Raw genomic sequence first — 19,200 nt, 5'->3', positions numbered from 1 at the left:
TCCAAAAATATGCCTGTGACACACTCATCTTTGTCAAGAGGATCAAGTACAACTTTTGTAAATTCTACTATGGGCGACTCAGTGTTTTTGCCACTTCGGAAACCAAACAGTGATACTACAGACAGCAGCTGTTTGAAATAGAATAATTGCAACACTTCATAAGCATCAGCTCATGTACTGGACAAATTATAGTAGAAGCATCCCACACCTCCAGCTCTTCTTTATCACACATAAAATGTAACTGCATTTAAAACTACAAACTTTGCTTTTGAAGTCACACATATTTCAAAATATAGAAATGATGCTTACCCACAGAATAGAGAGAACAGAGATGACTGGCACTACAGCACTTACAAATGCTATCCATTTCCAGTGCACATATGGCCACAAACTGTAAATAAGTAGACATCCTATGTGTGGCATTGTACCTGCAAAACATAAGAATTCATTTGATGACTTGGCAAGAGGAAAGTTCTACAAGGTTTAGAATTATTTTACAAAAAACAAATTCCTTTATTATATTCTTTGGACACAGTTACAGATTACTCCCTGGCTTTGGATTATAGTTACATGCAACACAAATAATACAAAATGATGACACAGTTCACAGCATATGAACTGCATACACTATTCAGTAAACAAGGACTATAAAGGTTTGACGCAGTCTTGCTTTTTTATGTATATAGAGTATATCAGAATTATTTTTAAAAACTTTGGGGTTTATTTCATGTGCCAAAACAAAGGGAAGAAATTATAAATATCTAACCAAAAACCTTTTGTTTTTAGTTATTAGTGAAAGAACATATTACAAAGATCACATTTGAAATGTCCTCTGCTTGCTTCTATATAGGCATCACTCACACATATCAGCTCCCTTTTAAGAGCATCTAATAACATTTTAATAATATGATTCTGCATAGAAAATAACAATTCAGCTGTAACGAAATAAAAGAAAATCAATGCTGACCAGTAGCTGCAATCAGCATGCTGCGAAACTGTGGTTGACTGATTTCACCAAGATATGCAAGCACTGGTGTCATGGTAAAACCTATGCCTAGACCAGTTAGAGCACTGGACACATACAGCACTTCAGTGCTATTACACAATCCAGTGGCAATCCATCCTGAAAGAGATGCACTGTTTGCCAGTATCATTGCTACCCTCCTGCCTCCAGCATCAGCAGTTAAACCTGATATGCAACTTCCTAGTGCCAGCATAATGTAGGTTGTAATACCTGAAATGAAAATTTCGAACTGTATGTGAGAAATAGTCATAAAATAAAGTTGAAAGGAGAAAATTATATCATGGAATAGAAATGACATGCTGAAATTAACACAAACAGAACTGAACATTCATGCACATCCTGAAACTGTATGTTCATTCTTCTACACTCTCTCTATTGACCTAAATGTCAATGGAACATTACATCCTAATCTTCCCTTCTCTTTCATTCTTCTACAGATGAAAAGAAATGGAACTGGATATCAGAGTCCTCATGACAAGAATCAAGATCATTTTACAATGATTTTGGCTTCGTCATACGGGATGTAGCAGAACATACATAATACTAATAAATAAACTAATGTCAATACATTATGGTATCTATTTTAAGCATGGCAGTGTACCAAATTACACCAGGATAGTTTCTGAAAGTTAATGCAGTAAGCTATACTGTATTATAATATAATTACTATAATATAGTATAGTGTCAGGAAGTCGTTTCTGAAAGTATTTGTATGGAGTGTAGCCATGTATGGAAGTGAAACATAGACAATAACTAGTTTGGACAAGAAGACAATAGAAGCTTTCGAAATGTGGTGCTACAGAAGAATGCTGAAGATAAGGTGGGTAGATCACATAACTAATGAGGAGGTATTGAATAGGATTGGGGAGAAGAGAAGTTTGTGGCACAACTTGACTAGAAGAAGGGATCGGTTGGTAGGACGTGTTTTGAGGCATCAAGGGATCACAAATTTAGCATTGGAGGGCAGCGTGGAGGGTAAAAATCGTAGAGGGAGACCAAGAGATGAATACACTGAGCAGATTCAGAAGGATGTAGGTTTCAGTAGGTACTGGGAGATGAAGAAGCTTGCACAGGATAGAGTAGCATGGAGAGCTGCATCAAACCAGTCTCTGGACTGAAGACCACAACAACAACAGTATAGTATACTTTGTACATAGTGTATTGTGTATTGGATAACTAAGTAATTACACATTCCTTAACCAAAGCACACAATAATATGTTTATAATAGAAAGAAACATTCCACATGGGGAAAATATATATAAAAAACAAAGATGCTGTGACTTACCACACGAGAAAGCGCTGGTAGACAGACACAATAAAAAACACACAAACACACCCCCTTACCTTTGGGGGTAAGTCTTTCCGCTCCCAGGGTTGGAATGACTACTTACCCTCTCCCTTGAAACCCACATCCTTTTGTCTTTCCGTCTCCTTCCCTCTTTCCTGATGAAGCAACCTTGGGTTGTGAAAGCTTGAAATTTGTGTGTGTGTTTGTGTGTTTTTTGTTGTGTCTATCTACAATCACTTTCTCGTGCAAAAATATGTTTAACTACAGAAAACTTCTAAATGCTAATAGCCTCCTCAGGCATCACAAAGAATTCTTTAATATGATAAAATGGATTATCTGACAGCCAGCTGTACTACTTAATTTAAAAAAAAATTATATCCAAAAACTGAACATGACCTGGCAGTTTATTGATCATTTTGAGTGGGTTTACTTTGTGGAAATATCCTGTTATTGCTAATCTGTGATGTGGTATGTGTAAATTACCGTTAGCTTTGGAGTTGCGTTCATGTATTTCCCGTCTGGCAACAAATTCTGAAATATTATTTTTAATACAGAGTACAGACACCAGGGGCAGTGGCAAGTAAGGGGGGGGGGGTGCTATGGGAGCTATAGCTCCACCCCCCCCCCCCCCAATGGAGTATCATATTACACTGGATAAAATGGCTTCAGAAATAAGCAATTATATTACTTCAACAGATCCAGAAGGAGAGCTGGAACTACAGAAGAAAAAGTGGGTAGATGAAAGTAAAAGATCTGAAACAGCAACTGAAGATTTAAAGAACTGTAACAAGTAGTTTTTCCTAAATGTATATGTTTTACTTCAAATGTTTGGTCCTATTCCTGTCACCACAAGCACTCTTGAATGTAGCTTCTCTACTCTGAGATGAATAAAGACTTATTTGCATAACACAATGGGGTAGGTGAGGCTAAGACTAAGTGTATTGGCTCTTGCAAATATCCATAAAGAAAGAGATATGGACATTAAAAATATCATTGACATATTCAGTAAAAAGGAACAGGCGAATGACCATGACAAATTGGGCTGAAGATGGAAATATCCAGTGAATTTTGCTACAGAAATTTTTTACATCCATGTCAAGTTTTTACATTCATGTCATCTTCTGTATCCAGAAAATTAATAAAAACTTATTTGTTGTAAATTGACCTTTTTTATGGTTTATGTGATTTATAAAAAGTTTTTTTTTTTTTTTTTTTTTTTACCCTGAACTCCAAAACAGTTAACACAAAATTCCTTTAAGCAACACCAAATTTTACCAATTTGTCAGTGGAGAACTCTCTTTTTGTTAACGATATTCCATTCCCCCAAACCCCCTCCCCCCCATTAGCCCCCCCCCCCTGACCAACTTTTAGAATCGCCTCTGACAGACACATAAAGGCATAAATTTATAATTCTGAGTCTGGAAAAAAGAGGACACAGTGCTCCCTATGACCTCTTTTAAATATTATGCATAAGACTTTTTTTGTAATTTCAAAACATTCTTGATATGAGGGGACTGCTTAGCCCAAAGTATGCCATGCTAAGGTACTTCAAGCTCACTACCTCTTTTAGTTTCAAGATAAGGTATGTCACATGAGATATTTCTTCACAGATGTGATTGACATGGCCCTCCCAATAGAGTTTTGAGTCAGTGTAAATACCTAAGAGTTTTACTGACTTACTGCCTACTTCATTTGATATTCCCATAAAAAGTTATTGAGTGCAAACCAGTCCAGGGCCTTATCAATTGTTTCTTTTGTTACGCTATTCAGAACAGATTCAAGAACATACTTTCGCCGAAGAGTCAAGCAGTATATTGCTCCCTCCTACGTATATCTCGTGAAGAGACCATGAGGATAAAATCAGAGAGATGCAGATGTGCAGAACTATAGACCTATATCTCTAACGTCGATCAGTTGTAGAATTTTGGAACACGTATTATGTTCGAGTATAATGACTTTTCTGGAGACTAGAAATCTACTCTGTAGGAATCAGCATGGGTTTTGAAAAAGACGGTCGTGTGAAACCCAGCTCGCGCTATTCGTCCACGAGACTCAGAGAGCCATAGACACGGGTTCACAGGTAGATGCCGTGTTTCTTGACTTCCGCAAGGCGTTCGATACAGTTCCCCACAGTCATTTAATGAACAAAGTAAGAGCATATGGACTATCAGACCAATTGTGTGATTGGATTGAAGAGTTCCTAGGTAACAGAACGCAGCATGTCATTCTCAATGGAGAGAAGTCTTCCGAAGTAAGAGTGATTTCAGGTGTGCCGCAGGGGAGTGTCATAGGACCATTGCTATTCACAATATACATAAATGACCTTGTGGATGACATCGGAAGTTCACTGAGGCTTTTTGCAGATGATGCTGTGGTGTATCGAGAGGTTGTAACAATGGAAAATTGTACTGAAATGCAGGAGGATCTGCAGCGAATTGACGCCTGGTGCAGGGAGTGGCAATTGAGTCTCAATGTAGACAAGTGTAATGTGCTGCGAATACATAGAAAGATAGTTCCCTTATCATTTAACTACAAAATAGCAGGTCAGCAACTGGAAGCAGTTAATTCCATAACTTATCTGGGAGTACGCATTAGGAGTGATTTAAAATGGAATGATCATATAAAGTTGATCGTCGGTAAAGCGGATGCCAGACTGAGATTCATTGGAAGAATCCTAAGGAAATGCAATCCGAAAACAAAGGAAGTAGGTTACAGTACGCTTGTTCGCCCACTGCTTGAATACTGCTCAACAGTGTGGGATCCGTACCAGATAGGGTTGATAGAAGAGATAGAGAAGATCCAACGGAGAGCAGCGCGCCTCGTTACAGGATCATTTAGTAATCGCGAAAGCGTTACGGAGATGATAGATAAACTCCAGTGGAAGACTCTGCAGGAGAGACGCTCAGTAGCTTTTGTTGAAGTTTCGAGAACATACCTTCACCGAAGAGTCCAGCGGTATATTGCTCCCTCCTACGTATATCTCGCGAAGAGACCATGAGGATAAAATCAGAGAGATTAGAGCCCAGACTGAAGCATATAGACAATCCTTCTTTCCACGAACAATACGAGACTGGAATAGAAGGGAGAACCGATAGAGGTACTCAGGGTACCCTCCGCCACACACCATCAGCTGGCTTGCGGTGTATGGATGTAGATGTAGATGTAAATGTAGATGTGAAGTATTCTGATGTGTGGTAAGAGTGTTGTATCATCAGCATAACATATGACAGGGTGGGCTATGTTATTAGGTAAATCATTTACAGCTACAATGAATAAGAAAGGTCCAAGGATAGACTGTTGTGGTACACCTGTACTGATTTCCATTACAGAAGAATTTATATTTCTGACTGAAAAATCGTTTTCTGTTACTTAAATAAGAACTTGTGCTCCCTCTCACCACATAAAACTCTAGTTTTGTCAGTAGTACATCAACAGGAATGCAATCATAAGCTTTGCTTAGGTCACAATATCAGTGACACCATGTTATTGTTTTCAAAAGCTGTTAAGGTTTGGTCAATGATTTCCAAGATGGTCCCTGTTGTGTTTCTTCCATTGTGGAAACCAAACTTATTGTTACACATGATACTGTGTTTTTCAAAGAAGCTGCTTATTTGTGCATGTATCAGTGCCTCAAATGTTTTTGAGAATATTGGAATAATGGACAATTGTCTGTAACTTTGAGGAAGATGTTTGTCCCCTTTTTTAAAAACTGGGACAACTTTTGACACCTTAAGTGCATCTGAAAAAAACTCCAAATTCCACACATTTATTAAAAATAAAAGCTAATGGTTTGGCAATTGTAACAACTGAAATTTCACATCTCACTATTCCTGTGTGTACTGGTTCCCTTGTGAATGCCCACATTTACTAATATACGTTAACAGTTATGTTTCCAGTGTTCTGTAATTACAATGCCTCTTATTTTGTTTCACCACTAACACAGTTCGTTAGCATTTGGGTACTTATGATTAATACAATCTTCTTCTGATTTCTTGATTGCCAAAGGTGTTAATGTTTCATAAGCAACATAAAACACATAATGCATCATCAGTAACAAAAAGTTGTATGATATTTAAATATTAATTTCATCCTCCCCCCATGAACCATGGACCTTGCCGTTGGTGGGGAGGCTTGCGTGCCTCAGCGATACAGATGGCTGTACCATAGGTGCAACCACAACAGAGGGGTATCTGTTGAGAGGCCAGACAAACATGTGGTTCCTGAAGAGGGGCAGCAGCCTTTTCAGTAGTTGCAGGGGCAACAGTCTGGATGATTGACTGATCTGGCCTTGTAACATTAATCAAAACGGCCTTGCTGTGCTGGTACTGCGAACGGCTGAAAGCAAGGGGAAACTACAGCCGTAATTTTTCTCGAGGACATGCAGCTTTACTGGCATGGAGAGCTGCATCAAACCAGTCTCAGGACTGAAGACCACAACAACAACAACAATTTCATCCTAGGAATAACAGTCGACTCAGCACTTAATTTACTTCCAGGACAGCTAAGTTTATGATTATTGTTATTATTATGATTTATCTGTGAATGTCAGCTTTGATATGGAGCACATTAGTTTTTCCTGCCATATGAGTAAATGCTGTAGTGACTGGCATTTCCTATCCTATAAGTATGCTCCAAAAATAAAAGAAAGATTAGAATTAAATGTCTCACTACTGTATAGCATACTAATGGTACTAGAATAGCATTAACTGGAAAAAGATACAGAAGGAAATACATTGTGATTCCCTTAGCACATTGTCAATGCACCATGGGGCTTGGGAGGGGGCTGTTCTGTATTTTTGTTCATAAAGATTACCTAGGAATCAAACTAATCATATTAAGATGGGTTTGTACTAAGCAGGTGTACATAGCACAACAAAAGGGTAGCATGCAGTTCTCTTGCATTTGTTGGAGTACTAATGAGCCATAATTTACAGGTAGCAGTCATTAGCAGGCGTTACTGACAGCAGGAATTCATTTAAGGGAGCTCTTCAATCTTTTGTTTCTAATAATAGCAACTCAATGTTCAGATGATGTCTCAGTGGTGCACACGCATTTGGCTGGTGCAGTCTCGTGCTGACAACCCTTCTTTTCATAAACGACAATGCATGCATGGTCTAAGCTTGAAATGACCCTTTGAGTAAAACTGGCAGATAGAACTGTGTGCACAAACTGCATTATCTTGTTCATGACTGGAGACATGCTCTACTGAACTGCACTAAGAATGCAGGTTTACTTTTACCCCCATTACTCTGGTGGCTGTTTGTAGTGATTTCCTGTCATCAGCCAGTAGGGAGAAAGAGGTTTTCAAACTAAAAAAGATACAACTGATGCAAGTTGACTGGGTATGCAAAATGTTTTGAGCAGTTTATCAAAGAGAACAACAACTGTCCATGCTGTGTCAACCTGCACACATTCTAAAAACACTGATCTCGTGAAACCCAACTTGCACTTTTCTCCCATAACATACTGAAAGCCCTGGACAAAGGCAGCCAGAAAGAAGCACTATTTCTTTTTTCTGAAAAGCATTTCATTCAGTACCATGTCTACATTTATTATCGAAAGTATGCTCATATGGAACATAAAGTGAAATGTGTGGATGGATTGAGGATTTCTTGGTAGCGAGGATGTGCATGTTATCTTCAATGCACAGGCATCAACAGGTACCCCAGGGAATTGTGTTGGTACACTTTCTGTTCATGTTGTATACATTAATGAACTTGCAGACAAAATTAATAGTGACCTCACACTTTCTGTAAGTGATATAGTTATCTGTAACGAAGTACTGTCTTTAAAAAAACTGCACAAATATTCAGTCAGATCTCGGTAAGATGTCAAAATGGTGCAAAGATTATCAGCTTCCTTTAAATGTCCAGAAATGTCAAATTGTGCACTTCACAAAATGAAAAATGCAGTATCCTATGACATCAATATCAGCAAGTCATAATTGGAATCAGCCAACTCATACAAATACCTGAGGGTATTAATTTGTAGTGGTACGAAATAAAACAATCGTCTCAATCATAGGTAAAACAGATGACAGATTTTTGATCACTGGAAGAATATTAGGGGTGTATATATTTGAGTGGTGTTTGTTCTGTCAGACGTGTCCAACAGAACAGACACCACTTACGATGACACAGTTGGTGCATGCATTTATATGAAATAGAGAATGAGGAAAGAAAGGGAAGGGCTGGGTAGGGATTCATGACTTCCAGCCACACAGAGAATTGTGGTAATCCGATGACAAAAGATGAAAACTTATGCCAGATCAGGACTCAAACCTGAATTTACTGCTTCTCATGAGTGGTTGCCTTAACCGTTTCGGCCGTCCAGCCACAGCCTCCAACCAACAAAAATTTCTAACTTATTGTATACCGTAACGCAGCATCATCAATTAACTCCCTACTCACTATGGCACATGTGACAATTTGAAAATTTGAGATGGTCGGGGACTGTGTCCAGATGGCCAAAACAGTTAAGGCAAACAATCATGCAAAATGGTAAATGCAGGTTCGAGTCCCAGGCTGGCACAAATTTTCAACTTTCCCACATTGCCCTGTGTAGCTTGAAATCATGAATTCCCACCCAATCCTTCCCTTTCTTACCTCATCCTCATTTCATATAAATGAAAACTAGGGAAATGCAACCAGTGTACAAAGGAGATTGCTTACAAAATACTCCTGCAGCTTCTTCATCTTATTTTTCTGCTGCCTTTGACCCCTGTCAGCACTAGGTCAGCATGGTTGGTGATGGATTGGGCATGCATCGTCACTTTAAGCATTGGCCAGATGCCCTTCCTGTCACCATCCCATTACCCCTGTGACAGAATGTATGTAACAGAACTGTCTGTGTGTAGTGTTATTCATTTGAAAGAGACTGGAAGTTTTCTCAGTGTTCACAAATAATGTTACTGGGGTGGGACTTGGGTGTTCACCAAGTGGAATATGGGAAACCACCTAAAATGACAACATTCAGACTGGGCAGCATACTGATTCTCATTGTTAATCCATTGGGTGGATTTGACCCAGGACTGGCACACCTCCCCATCTCAGATGCTTGGCTGTCCAGGTGAGTACAAAATACTCTTGCACTCTATCCAAGTATATTGCTCTATTGTGAGGGACCTGTACCGAACAGGATTAACAGTGGATATTGAATGTATACAGGGAAGGCCAAAAAAAATGCTCACAGACTTGTATGACTAACAGAAGTGTGCCATGGATGCTGAGGATACTGAACTGGCAGCTGCTTCAAGACAGACACAAACTATCCCGGGAAAGTCCACCTACAGTGTTTCAAGAACTATCTTTCAATTACAAGTCTAGAAACATATTGCTATGCCCCATACATCACTGCCGTGGGGATCATGAGGACAAGACTAGACTAACTATAGCAAGCACAGAGGTGTTTAAACATTTTTTCCATACTTCATGTGTGAATGGAATGGGAAGAAGGCCTATTAACTAGCACAATGGGATGTATTGCATGTCATGCACTTCACAGTGGTTGGCAGATTGTGGATGCCAATGTAGATATCTTGAAGAGGAAATTTCAGACAGCAGTGCTCATTTGTAATGGATAACTAGATTTCAATTTTCTGTGATACAGTAATGGTTTTTGTGTAAGACAATCGAGTTTTAAAATTATTTGTATATAATAAATGAGCATAGTTAGGTGTAGACAGCTTTGTCATAATATTATTTGACTATTTAAATAGCTATTCTGAGGTAAATATTGCTTGTTTCTGTATATGTGAATAACTTAATACATTGGCAAGATTTGTAATATGAGAGAGCCCTTTTCATATTTTATTGATGTCACTAAAATTTCAGAAGTTTTATGGCTAGAACATTATTCACAACATGATTTTTCCAGATGCATATTCTTAACTTTAAAAGCCCGTTACTAAACTTTGGGCAAACATAAAAATATCTGTGCTTTTGTAAACACGGTATTATACAAATAGCCTTTAATAGAAAGAATATGACTGATGCTAATGATTTTGATTAATATCATTGTACCACACATTTATATAAGCACAGACCTTGTTCAAAGTAGAATGAATATGGAAAATTACAGTACAAAACACAATATGCGTTTCTGCAGCAGTTAAAAGCTCATCTACAGATCCGAATAAGTACACTATGTGCTGGAAGGCTTCTTGTGGAATAGCAGCCCATTCTTCATGGAGAGCTGTACTGAGGAGAGGTATTGGTGTTGGTTGATTACGCCTGGCATGAAGTCAGCATTCCAAAACATCCCGAAGGTGTTCTATAGGATTCAGGTCAGGACTCCTTGCAGGCCAGTACATTACAGGGATGTTATTGTCGTGTAACTTCAAAAATGGCTCTGAGCGCTATGGGTCTTAACATCTGAGGTCATCAGTCCCCTATAACTTAGAACTACTTAAACCTAACTATCCTAAGGACATCACACACATCCATGCCCAAGGCAGGATTCGAACTGTGACCATAGCGGTTACGCGGTTCCAGACTGACACGCCTAGAACCGCTCGGCCACTTCGTCCGGCATCGTGTAACTATGAACAGGTGCTCGATCATGTTGGAAGGTGAAACTCCATCCTCAAATTGGTCTTCAACAGTGAGAAGTTTTAAACAAAACATCAATGTAGGCCTGTGCTGTGATAGTAGCATGCAAAACAACAAAGGATGCAAGCCCCCTCCATGAAAAACATGACCACACCATAACAGCACCGCCTCCACATTTTACTGTTGGCACTGCTACACACGCTGGCAGATGACGTTCACCGGGCATCCGCCGTGCCCATACCCTGCCACTGAATCGCTACATTGTGTACCATGATTTGTCACTCCACACAACACTTTTCCACTGTTCAGTCGTCCTTAACCCAGCAAGGAATTGTTTGGCATTTACCGGCAAGATGTGTGGCTTACGAGCAGCCGCTCGACCATGAAATCCAAGTGTTATCAACTCCCACCTAATTGCCATAGTACTTCCACTGGATCCTGATGCAGTTTGGAATTCCTGTGTGATGGTCTGGATAGATGTCTGTCTATTACACATTACGATCCTCTTCAACTGTCAGCGGTCTCTGTCAGTCAACAAACGAGGTCGGCCTGTACACTTTATTGCTGTACATGTCCCTTCATGCTTCCACTTCATTGTCACATCGGAGACAGTGGACCTAGGGATGTTTAAGAGTGTGCAAATCCTGCATACAGACGTATGACACAAGTGACGCCCAATGATCTGACTACATTCAAAGTCCGTGAGTTCCATGGAGCAACCCATTCTGCTCTCTCATGATGTCTAATGACTACTGAGGTTGTTGGTATGGAGTACCTGTCAGTAAGTCACAGCACAATCCATCTAATATGAAAAATGTTTGTTTTCAGTGGTGTCTGCATACTTTTGATCACATAGTGTATCTAGACAATATTTTGAAATGTTAATTAAGGTTGTTGTTGTTGTGGTCTTCAGTCCTGAGACTGGTTTGATGCAGCTCTCCATGCTACTCTATCCTGTGCAAGCTTCTTCATCTCCCAGTACCTACTGCAACCTACATCCTTCTGAATCTGCTTAGTGTATTCGTCTCTTGGTCTCCCTCTACGATTTTTACCCTCCACGCTGCCCTCCAATGGTAAATTTGTGATCCCTTGATGTCTCAAAACATGTCCTACCAACCAATCCCTTCTTCTAGTCAAGTTGTGCCACAAACTACTCTTCTCCCCAATCCTATTCAATACCTCCTCATTAGTTACGTGATCCACCCACCTTATCTTCAGCATTCTTCTGTAGCACCACATTTTGAAAGCTTCTATTCTCTTCTTGTCCAAACTAGTTATCGTCCATGTTTCACTTCCATACATGGCTACACTCCATACAAATACTTTCAGAAACGACTTCCTGACACTTAAATCTATACTCGATGTTAACAAATTTCTCTTCTTCAGAAACGCTTTCCTTGCCATTGCCAGTCTACATTTTATATCCTCTCTACTTCGACCATCATCAGTTATTTTACTCCCTAAATAGCAAAACTCCTTTACTACTTTAAATGTCTCATTTCCTAATCTAATTCCCTCAGCATCACCCGACTTAATTTGACTACATTCCATTATCCTCGTTTTGCTTTTGTTGATGTTCATCTTATATCCTCGTTTCAAGACACTGTCCATTCCGTTCAACTGCTCTTCCAAGTCCTTTGCTGTCTCTGACAGAATTACAATGTCATCGGCGAACCTCAAAGTTTTTACTTCTTGTCCATGAATTTAAATACCTACTCCGAATTTTTCTTTTGTTTCCTTTACTGCTTGCTCAATATACAGATTGAATAACATCGGGGAGAGGCTACAACCCTGTCTCACTCCTTTCCCAACCACTGTTTCCCTTTCATGCCCCTCGACTCTTATAACTGCCATCTGGTTTCTGTAAAAATTGTAAATAGCCTTTCACTCCCTGTATTTTACCCCTGCCACCTTCAGAATTTGAAAGAGAGTATTCCAGTCAACATTGTCAAAAGCTTTCTCTAAGTCTACAAATGCTAGAAACGTAGGTTTGCCTTTTCTTAATCTTTCTTCTAAGATAAGTCGTAAGTTCAGTATTGCCTCACGTGTTCCAACATTTCTACAGAATCCAAACTGATCTTCCCCGAGGTCGGCTTCTACCAGTTTTTCCATTCGTCTGTAAAGAATTCGCGTTAGTATTTTGCAGCTGTGACTTATTAAACTGATAGTTCTGTAATTTTCACATCTGTCAACACCTGCTTTCTTTGGGATTGGAATTAATATATTCTTCTTGAAGTCTGAGGGTATTTCGCCTGTCTCATACATCGTGCTCACCAGATGGTAGAGTTTTGTCATGACTGGCTCTCCCGAGGCCATCAGTAGTTCTAATGGAATGTTGTCTACTCCCGGGGCCTTGTTTCGACTCAGGTCTTTCAGTGCTCTGTCAAACTCTTCACGCAGTATCTTATCTCCCATTTCATCTTAATCTACATCCTCTTCCATTTCCATAATATTGTCCTCAAGTACATCGCCCTTGTATAAACCCTCTATATACTCCTTCCACCTTTCTGCCTTCCCTTCTTTGCTTAGAACTTGGTTGCCATCTGAGCTCTTGATATTCATACAAGTGTTTCTCTTCTCTCCAAAGGTCTCTTTAATTTTCTTGTAGGCAGTATCTATCTTACCCCTAGTGAGACAAGCCTCTACATCCTTACATTTCTCCTCCAGCCATCCCTGCTTAGCCATTTTGCACTTCCTGTCGATCTCATTTTTGAGACGTTTGTATTCCTTTTTGCCTGCTTCATTTACTGCATTTTTATATTTTCTCCTTTCATCAATTAAATTCAATATTTCTTCTGTTACCCAAGGGTTTCTATTAGCCCTCGTCTTTTCACCTACTTGATCCTCTGCTGCCTTCACTACTTCATCCCTCAGAGCTACCCATTCTTCTTCTACTGTATTTCTTTCCCCCATTCCTGTCAATTGTTCCCTTATGCTCTCCCTGAAACTCTCTACAACCTCTGGTTCTTTCAGTTTATCCAGGTCCCATCTCCTTTAATCCCCACCTTTTTGCAGTTTCTTCAGTTTCAATCTGCAGTTCATAACCAATAGATTGTGGTCAGAAACCACATCTGCCCCAGGAAATGTCTTACAGTTTAAAACCTGGTTCCTAAATCTCTGTCTTACCATTATATAATCTATCTGATACCTTTTAGTATCTCCAGGATTCTTCCAGGTATACAACCTTCTTTTATGATTCTTGAACCAAGTGTTAGCTATGATTAAGTTATGCTCTGTGCAAAATTCAACAAGGCAGCTTCCTCTTTCATTCCTTCCCCCCAATCCATATTCACCTACTATGTTTCCTTCTCTCCCTTTTCCTACTGACGAATTCCAGTCACCCCTGACTATTAAATTTTCGTCTCCCTTCACTACCTGAATAATTTCTTTTATCTCGTCATACATTTCATCTATTTCTTCATCATCTGCAGAGCTAGTTGGCATATAAACTTGTACTACTGTAGTAGGCATGGGCTTTGTGTCTATCTTGGCCACAATAATGCGTTCACTATGCTGTTTGTAGTAGCTAACCCGCACTCCTATTTTTTTATTCATTATTAAACCTACTTCTGCATTCCCCTAGGTAAATAATATTATTTTCTCTTTAGGCCAGTTCAATGAAATGTAATAAAATAATTTTGAGTCTATTTCATACTAATGCATATCTTTGTTTAGTATTTGCTAAGTTCACATATGACACAAGTGATAGAATACAGCAATTTCATATCAGGTTAAATGAGTTAATCAGAGAATGAGTGGATACAAGCTTCAGCACTGTCATATGCTGATACTAATACACACATTTCTATTATATTTCACATGCTGTAATGAAATGTAAATTTTTGCTGTAGATGAGTGTATTACCATGTTATTTTTGCTTTCTTGCCAATCCAGTACTTTGCGATAAATAAATATCAGAACATGATAAAATCAAACATGCTGTTTTTCCCAAACTAATAAAGTAGCATGGTAAAAGACATTATTTAAAGTGTACAGAAATGAAAATAGCTTTGGTTTAGCTTTTTCTTTTACTGGTAATGGTTAGGCACAGACTTATAAAGAATAGTATCACCATTGTTGCAAATAGATCACTTCTCACACACATCTTGCGTATCATATCTACCTGCACATTGCACATGACTGAGAGGTACACTTGTTAAGTAACTTTCTTTTAGTTTGTCATAGTTTACACAGGAGAAGATAGTAACAGAAAAGCAAAATTAATAGTTATCTTTATCTCATTTATCTCAAAGAGCACTGTAATTAGAGATTTTCACACTCTCACTTGCTGGTGAAAATAACAGCAATAATGTACTCATATTATACCTTCCCTCTACAAAAAGTTTTGAAGTGTTCTGCAATTCATTAAGCCTGCTGCTACTCACATTGATATTAGAACCACAAACTAGCATAATAACTCTTCCTAATACTATTTTTTTAAAATTTTGTAGAACTTTAATTAGATGACATAAATCAGTTACAAAGTTTATTGAAGTCTAGTCCCATTTAGCACTGGTCAGCTTAGGCAGTTAATCAATAGGTCAGAGTTTTGAGCAGTGCTTTCCCTCTGATTATTTCCTATGCTACTGTAGGAGCCAACAAACAATCAAAGGCCAGTCATATCAAGTGGGGGTCAGTCATTTGACTGGTTTACCTAGTCAGCAGATCCAGCTAGCTATGGGAGTTTCTGACTTACGAATTTGATTCTTTCTGTGAAAATACTTTCTCTTAGAATATTATCACAGATTAATTATAATATAAATATCCTGTAAGTATGTAACAATATTAGAGAAGGAAAGTTGCTACTTACCATATAGCAGAGATGCTGAGTTGCGACAGGCACAACAAAAAGATTCACACAATTATAGCTTTCAGCCATTAAGGCCTTTTGTCAGCAATAGACACACACACACACACACACACACACACTCATGCAAACACAACTTGCACAGATGTCTGCAGATTCAGACAACTGAAACGACATTGCTAGCAGCAGCACCAGTGCATGATGGGAGTGGTGACTGGGTGGCGGTAAGAAGGAGGCTGGGGAGGGGAGGGGGAGAGATAATATGGTGGGGGTGGCGGACAGTGAAGTGCTGCAGTTTAGATGGAGGGCAGGAGAGAAGGTGGGGAAGGGGGGAGGGGATAAGTAGTAGAAAGGAGAGAAATTAAAAGACTGGGTGTGGTGGTTAAATGACACCTATGTAGTGCAGGAATGGGAACAGGGAGGGTGCTGGATGGGTGAGGACCGTCACTAACAAAGGTTGAGTCCAGGAGGGTTATGGGAATATAGGAGTATCGCAGGGAAAGTTCCCACCTGTGCAATTCAGAAAAGCTGGTGTTGGCACCCAACAAGTGGACCACCCCGTTGCTGAACACGCTGCCAAACATGATATCCCTCATCTCAATGACTGGTTCACAGCCTGTGCCATATGGATCCTTCCCACCAACACCAGCTTTTCTGAATTGCGCAGGTGGGAACTTTCCCTGCAATACATCCTATGTTCCCATAACCCTCCTGGCCTCAACCTTCGTTAGTCACTGTCCTCACCAATCCAGCCCCTCCCTGTTCCCATTCCTGCACTACACAGCCATCATTTCACCACCACACACAGTCTTTTTAATTTCTTTTTATTTCTCTCCTTTCCGCTACTTACCCCCCCCCCCCCCCCCCCCATCCCCACCTTCTCTCCTGCCCTCTGTCTAAACTGCAGCACTTCACTGTCCGCCACCCCCACCATACTATCCCTCCCCCTCCAAGCCCTATCCCCTTCCTTACCCCCAGCCAGTCGTCACTCCCATCATGCACTGGTGCTGCTGCTCGCAATGTGGTTTCAGTTGTCTGAGACTGCAGATGTGTGTGCAAGTTGCATTTACATGAGTGTATGTGTGCGCATGTGGGTATTTGTGCCTATAGCTGACTAAGGCCTTAATAGCTGAAAGTTATAATTGTGTGAATCTTTTTGTTGTGCCTATCGCAACTCAGCAGCTCCGCTATATGGTGAGTAGCAACTTTCCTTCTCTAATATTGTTACATTCCATCCTGGATTATCCTGTAAGTATGGTATGACAAAACAGAGATAAAATGTGTGGTAGGTTTTCGAGAGAGTGCTGGTCCAAAAATGACCTGTAAGTCGCTTTCTGTGGGCAGTCGTATTTCACAAGTGAAGGAACATCTAAACTCTAAAATCATTTAAAATGATACCACAAACATTATTATAATGATGTAGGGCCAAAAATAGACCCACCCAAACAACAATGCACATGACCATGCCGCTTTTGGGATTTGATGAGCAGTGTGTAAACGGACTGAATCCGCCCACCAAATTAACAATGAGGGCCTGTGTGCCAGCCTGTCTGGATGTGGTTTCTACGCAGTTTCCCTCATCAAAATAGATGACTACTGGTCAGGTATCCACGTCCCAGCTCACTTACATCATCTGAAAACATTTCAAAAACACACATACACTTTCAGATGGATAACACAAGATGCAAACTAGATGGGCTACATAATTTTTATCCTGGAAGGACAAAGGGTGGCATATGAAAGTCATCCAGACATCAGACTTCTATTCACACCATTCAGAGTCATTCTAGTAGCAGGTATAATAATGCTTGGAGGACAGTAAAGGTTGTTTTCATTCTGAAGTCAAGGAGAAATGATCATACAGAGCCTAAGGTTATAAAATCAAAGAGTCTTTCTTTTAAAGACAATAGAAAAATTGGTTAATGTGGACAGCAAATAAAGGAGGTTAACTGAGGTTCCTCTACATGAAAACTAACATGCATACCAACCATTCAAATCAAGCAAAATAGTACTTCATCAGTTTGTGGTAAGATGGGAAAAGCTCTATATTTTCAGGAAACTGGTCTCTGCATCTTCCTGGATATTGAGGGGGCTTTTAGCAATATACCTTCAAATTCATGGTTAGACCCGAAGAAAAGTATGCAATTATGGCCATTATTTTGAAGTGAATTAAAACCACGCTGAGCAGATGAAAGGTTGTAGTCACCATGATGGTTGAGAAAATAGTGATCAACACCACCACCACAGAGTATCTGTGAGGAGGGATTTTGTTCCAGTTACTGTGTAATCTAGTGTTGAATGAACTCAATAAAGAGTTAAATGCTAGAGGTTACTTTTGGCGAGGATGTGCAAACAATTTAGTTATGATAATACTTGCAAAGTTACAAGTACCATTAAAACAACAGTGCAATGCAATCTGAACACTGTGCAAAACTGGTGGAGGATGCAAGATCTAAGGTTGAGTTCCAGGAAAACTGTTGCATATTATTCATGAGGAAGCATATCCAGGACTTATATTGGAATCTTAAGCTCTTTGATGAAATTCTATTGTGTGAGTGTGGAGGGGGGGACGGGACGGGGATGGGGGGGGGGGGGGGGGGGGAGTGAAGTATTTATGGGTAACTCTGGAAGCAAAGCCAACATGGACCCCTGACATAAATGTCAACCAGAATGGGCAGTGATAAAATCCAAGATCTAAGTCCCAGGGTCATGCATTTCTGTAATACACAACCTATGAAAACTTACGGGGCTACAGTGTGGTGAAATAAATAAGAAAAGAAGGTGGCTGCAAAGAACCATGGGTATGTGCAGTGCCTATAATAGGCAGAGTCAGCAGCTTACCCACTGCAGGGATGGAGAACTTGCTTCACATAGCCACATTACATTATTGGGTTACAACAGTGGCAGCAGCAGGGGCATACAGGTTAAAAATTGGAAACCTTTAGGACAGGGCCAGGTGTGGTCTGCCAGACCACATATGAGCTGTAAGTGCAGGTTGAGGCTCGAAGTGTTTCGGCTTTGCTCTGTTCTTCTCGGTAATACCCAATACAGCAGTGGTACTTTTCAGCTGGCACAATACTCTTCAGTTCATCAGCATTGTGCCACCAGTCTATTTGTTCCTGATATGAAGGACATTCAAAGGTCCAGTGGCTGTTCACAATAGAAAAGGCTGTCTAGTGATCTACTGTCACAAGCCCTTAAAACTGAATGAAAATGAGAGAAGAGAGGGATGAAAATCCTCATAAAGCACATGACATAATTGATGGGTACCGCAAATTTGCAATGAAACAACATTATAATGCCGTGCAGAAAGAATTTGAAAATTTAGTTGCTAATGAAAGACCAAAAAATTATAATGATGACTAGATGGAATTCATTGTTCTGTGCATCAAGAAGCACTGTGTGCTACATTTGCACGCATGGAGCGAATGAAGAAATTGGTGGTACAAATAGCAAAATTTCTGAAGTTGCACACATTATTGCACTGCCAATTACAACAGTTTTTGATGGAAATGAAGGAAGATTACATAA

General features: G+C 39.8%; 1 protein-coding gene across 1 annotated transcript in view; it reads right to left on the bottom strand.

Annotated features, from left to right (window-relative positions):
- Nucleotides 1–285: 285 nt before the first annotated feature.
- Nucleotides 286–19,200, bottom strand: part of LOC124615591 (sugar transporter ERD6-like) — a 196,779-nt gene continuing 177,864 nt past the window's right edge. The window contains exons 4-5 of the mRNA XM_047143576.1: nt 968–1,234; nt 286–428 (exon numbers count right to left, since the gene is read on the bottom strand). Of these exons, the coding sequence (XP_046999532.1) occupies nt 286–428; nt 968–1,234 (410 nt within the window). The remainder of the gene's footprint in view (nt 429–967; nt 1,235–19,200) is intronic.

This window comes from Schistocerca americana, chromosome 5, assembly GCF_021461395.2.
Source record: "Schistocerca americana isolate TAMUIC-IGC-003095 chromosome 5, iqSchAmer2.1, whole genome shotgun sequence".
Classification (NCBI taxonomy): domain Eukaryota; kingdom Metazoa; phylum Arthropoda; class Insecta; order Orthoptera; family Acrididae; genus Schistocerca; species Schistocerca americana.
The sequence above is the reverse complement of the archived record's forward strand: the minus strand, read 5'-3'. Positions and strand labels throughout refer to the sequence as shown.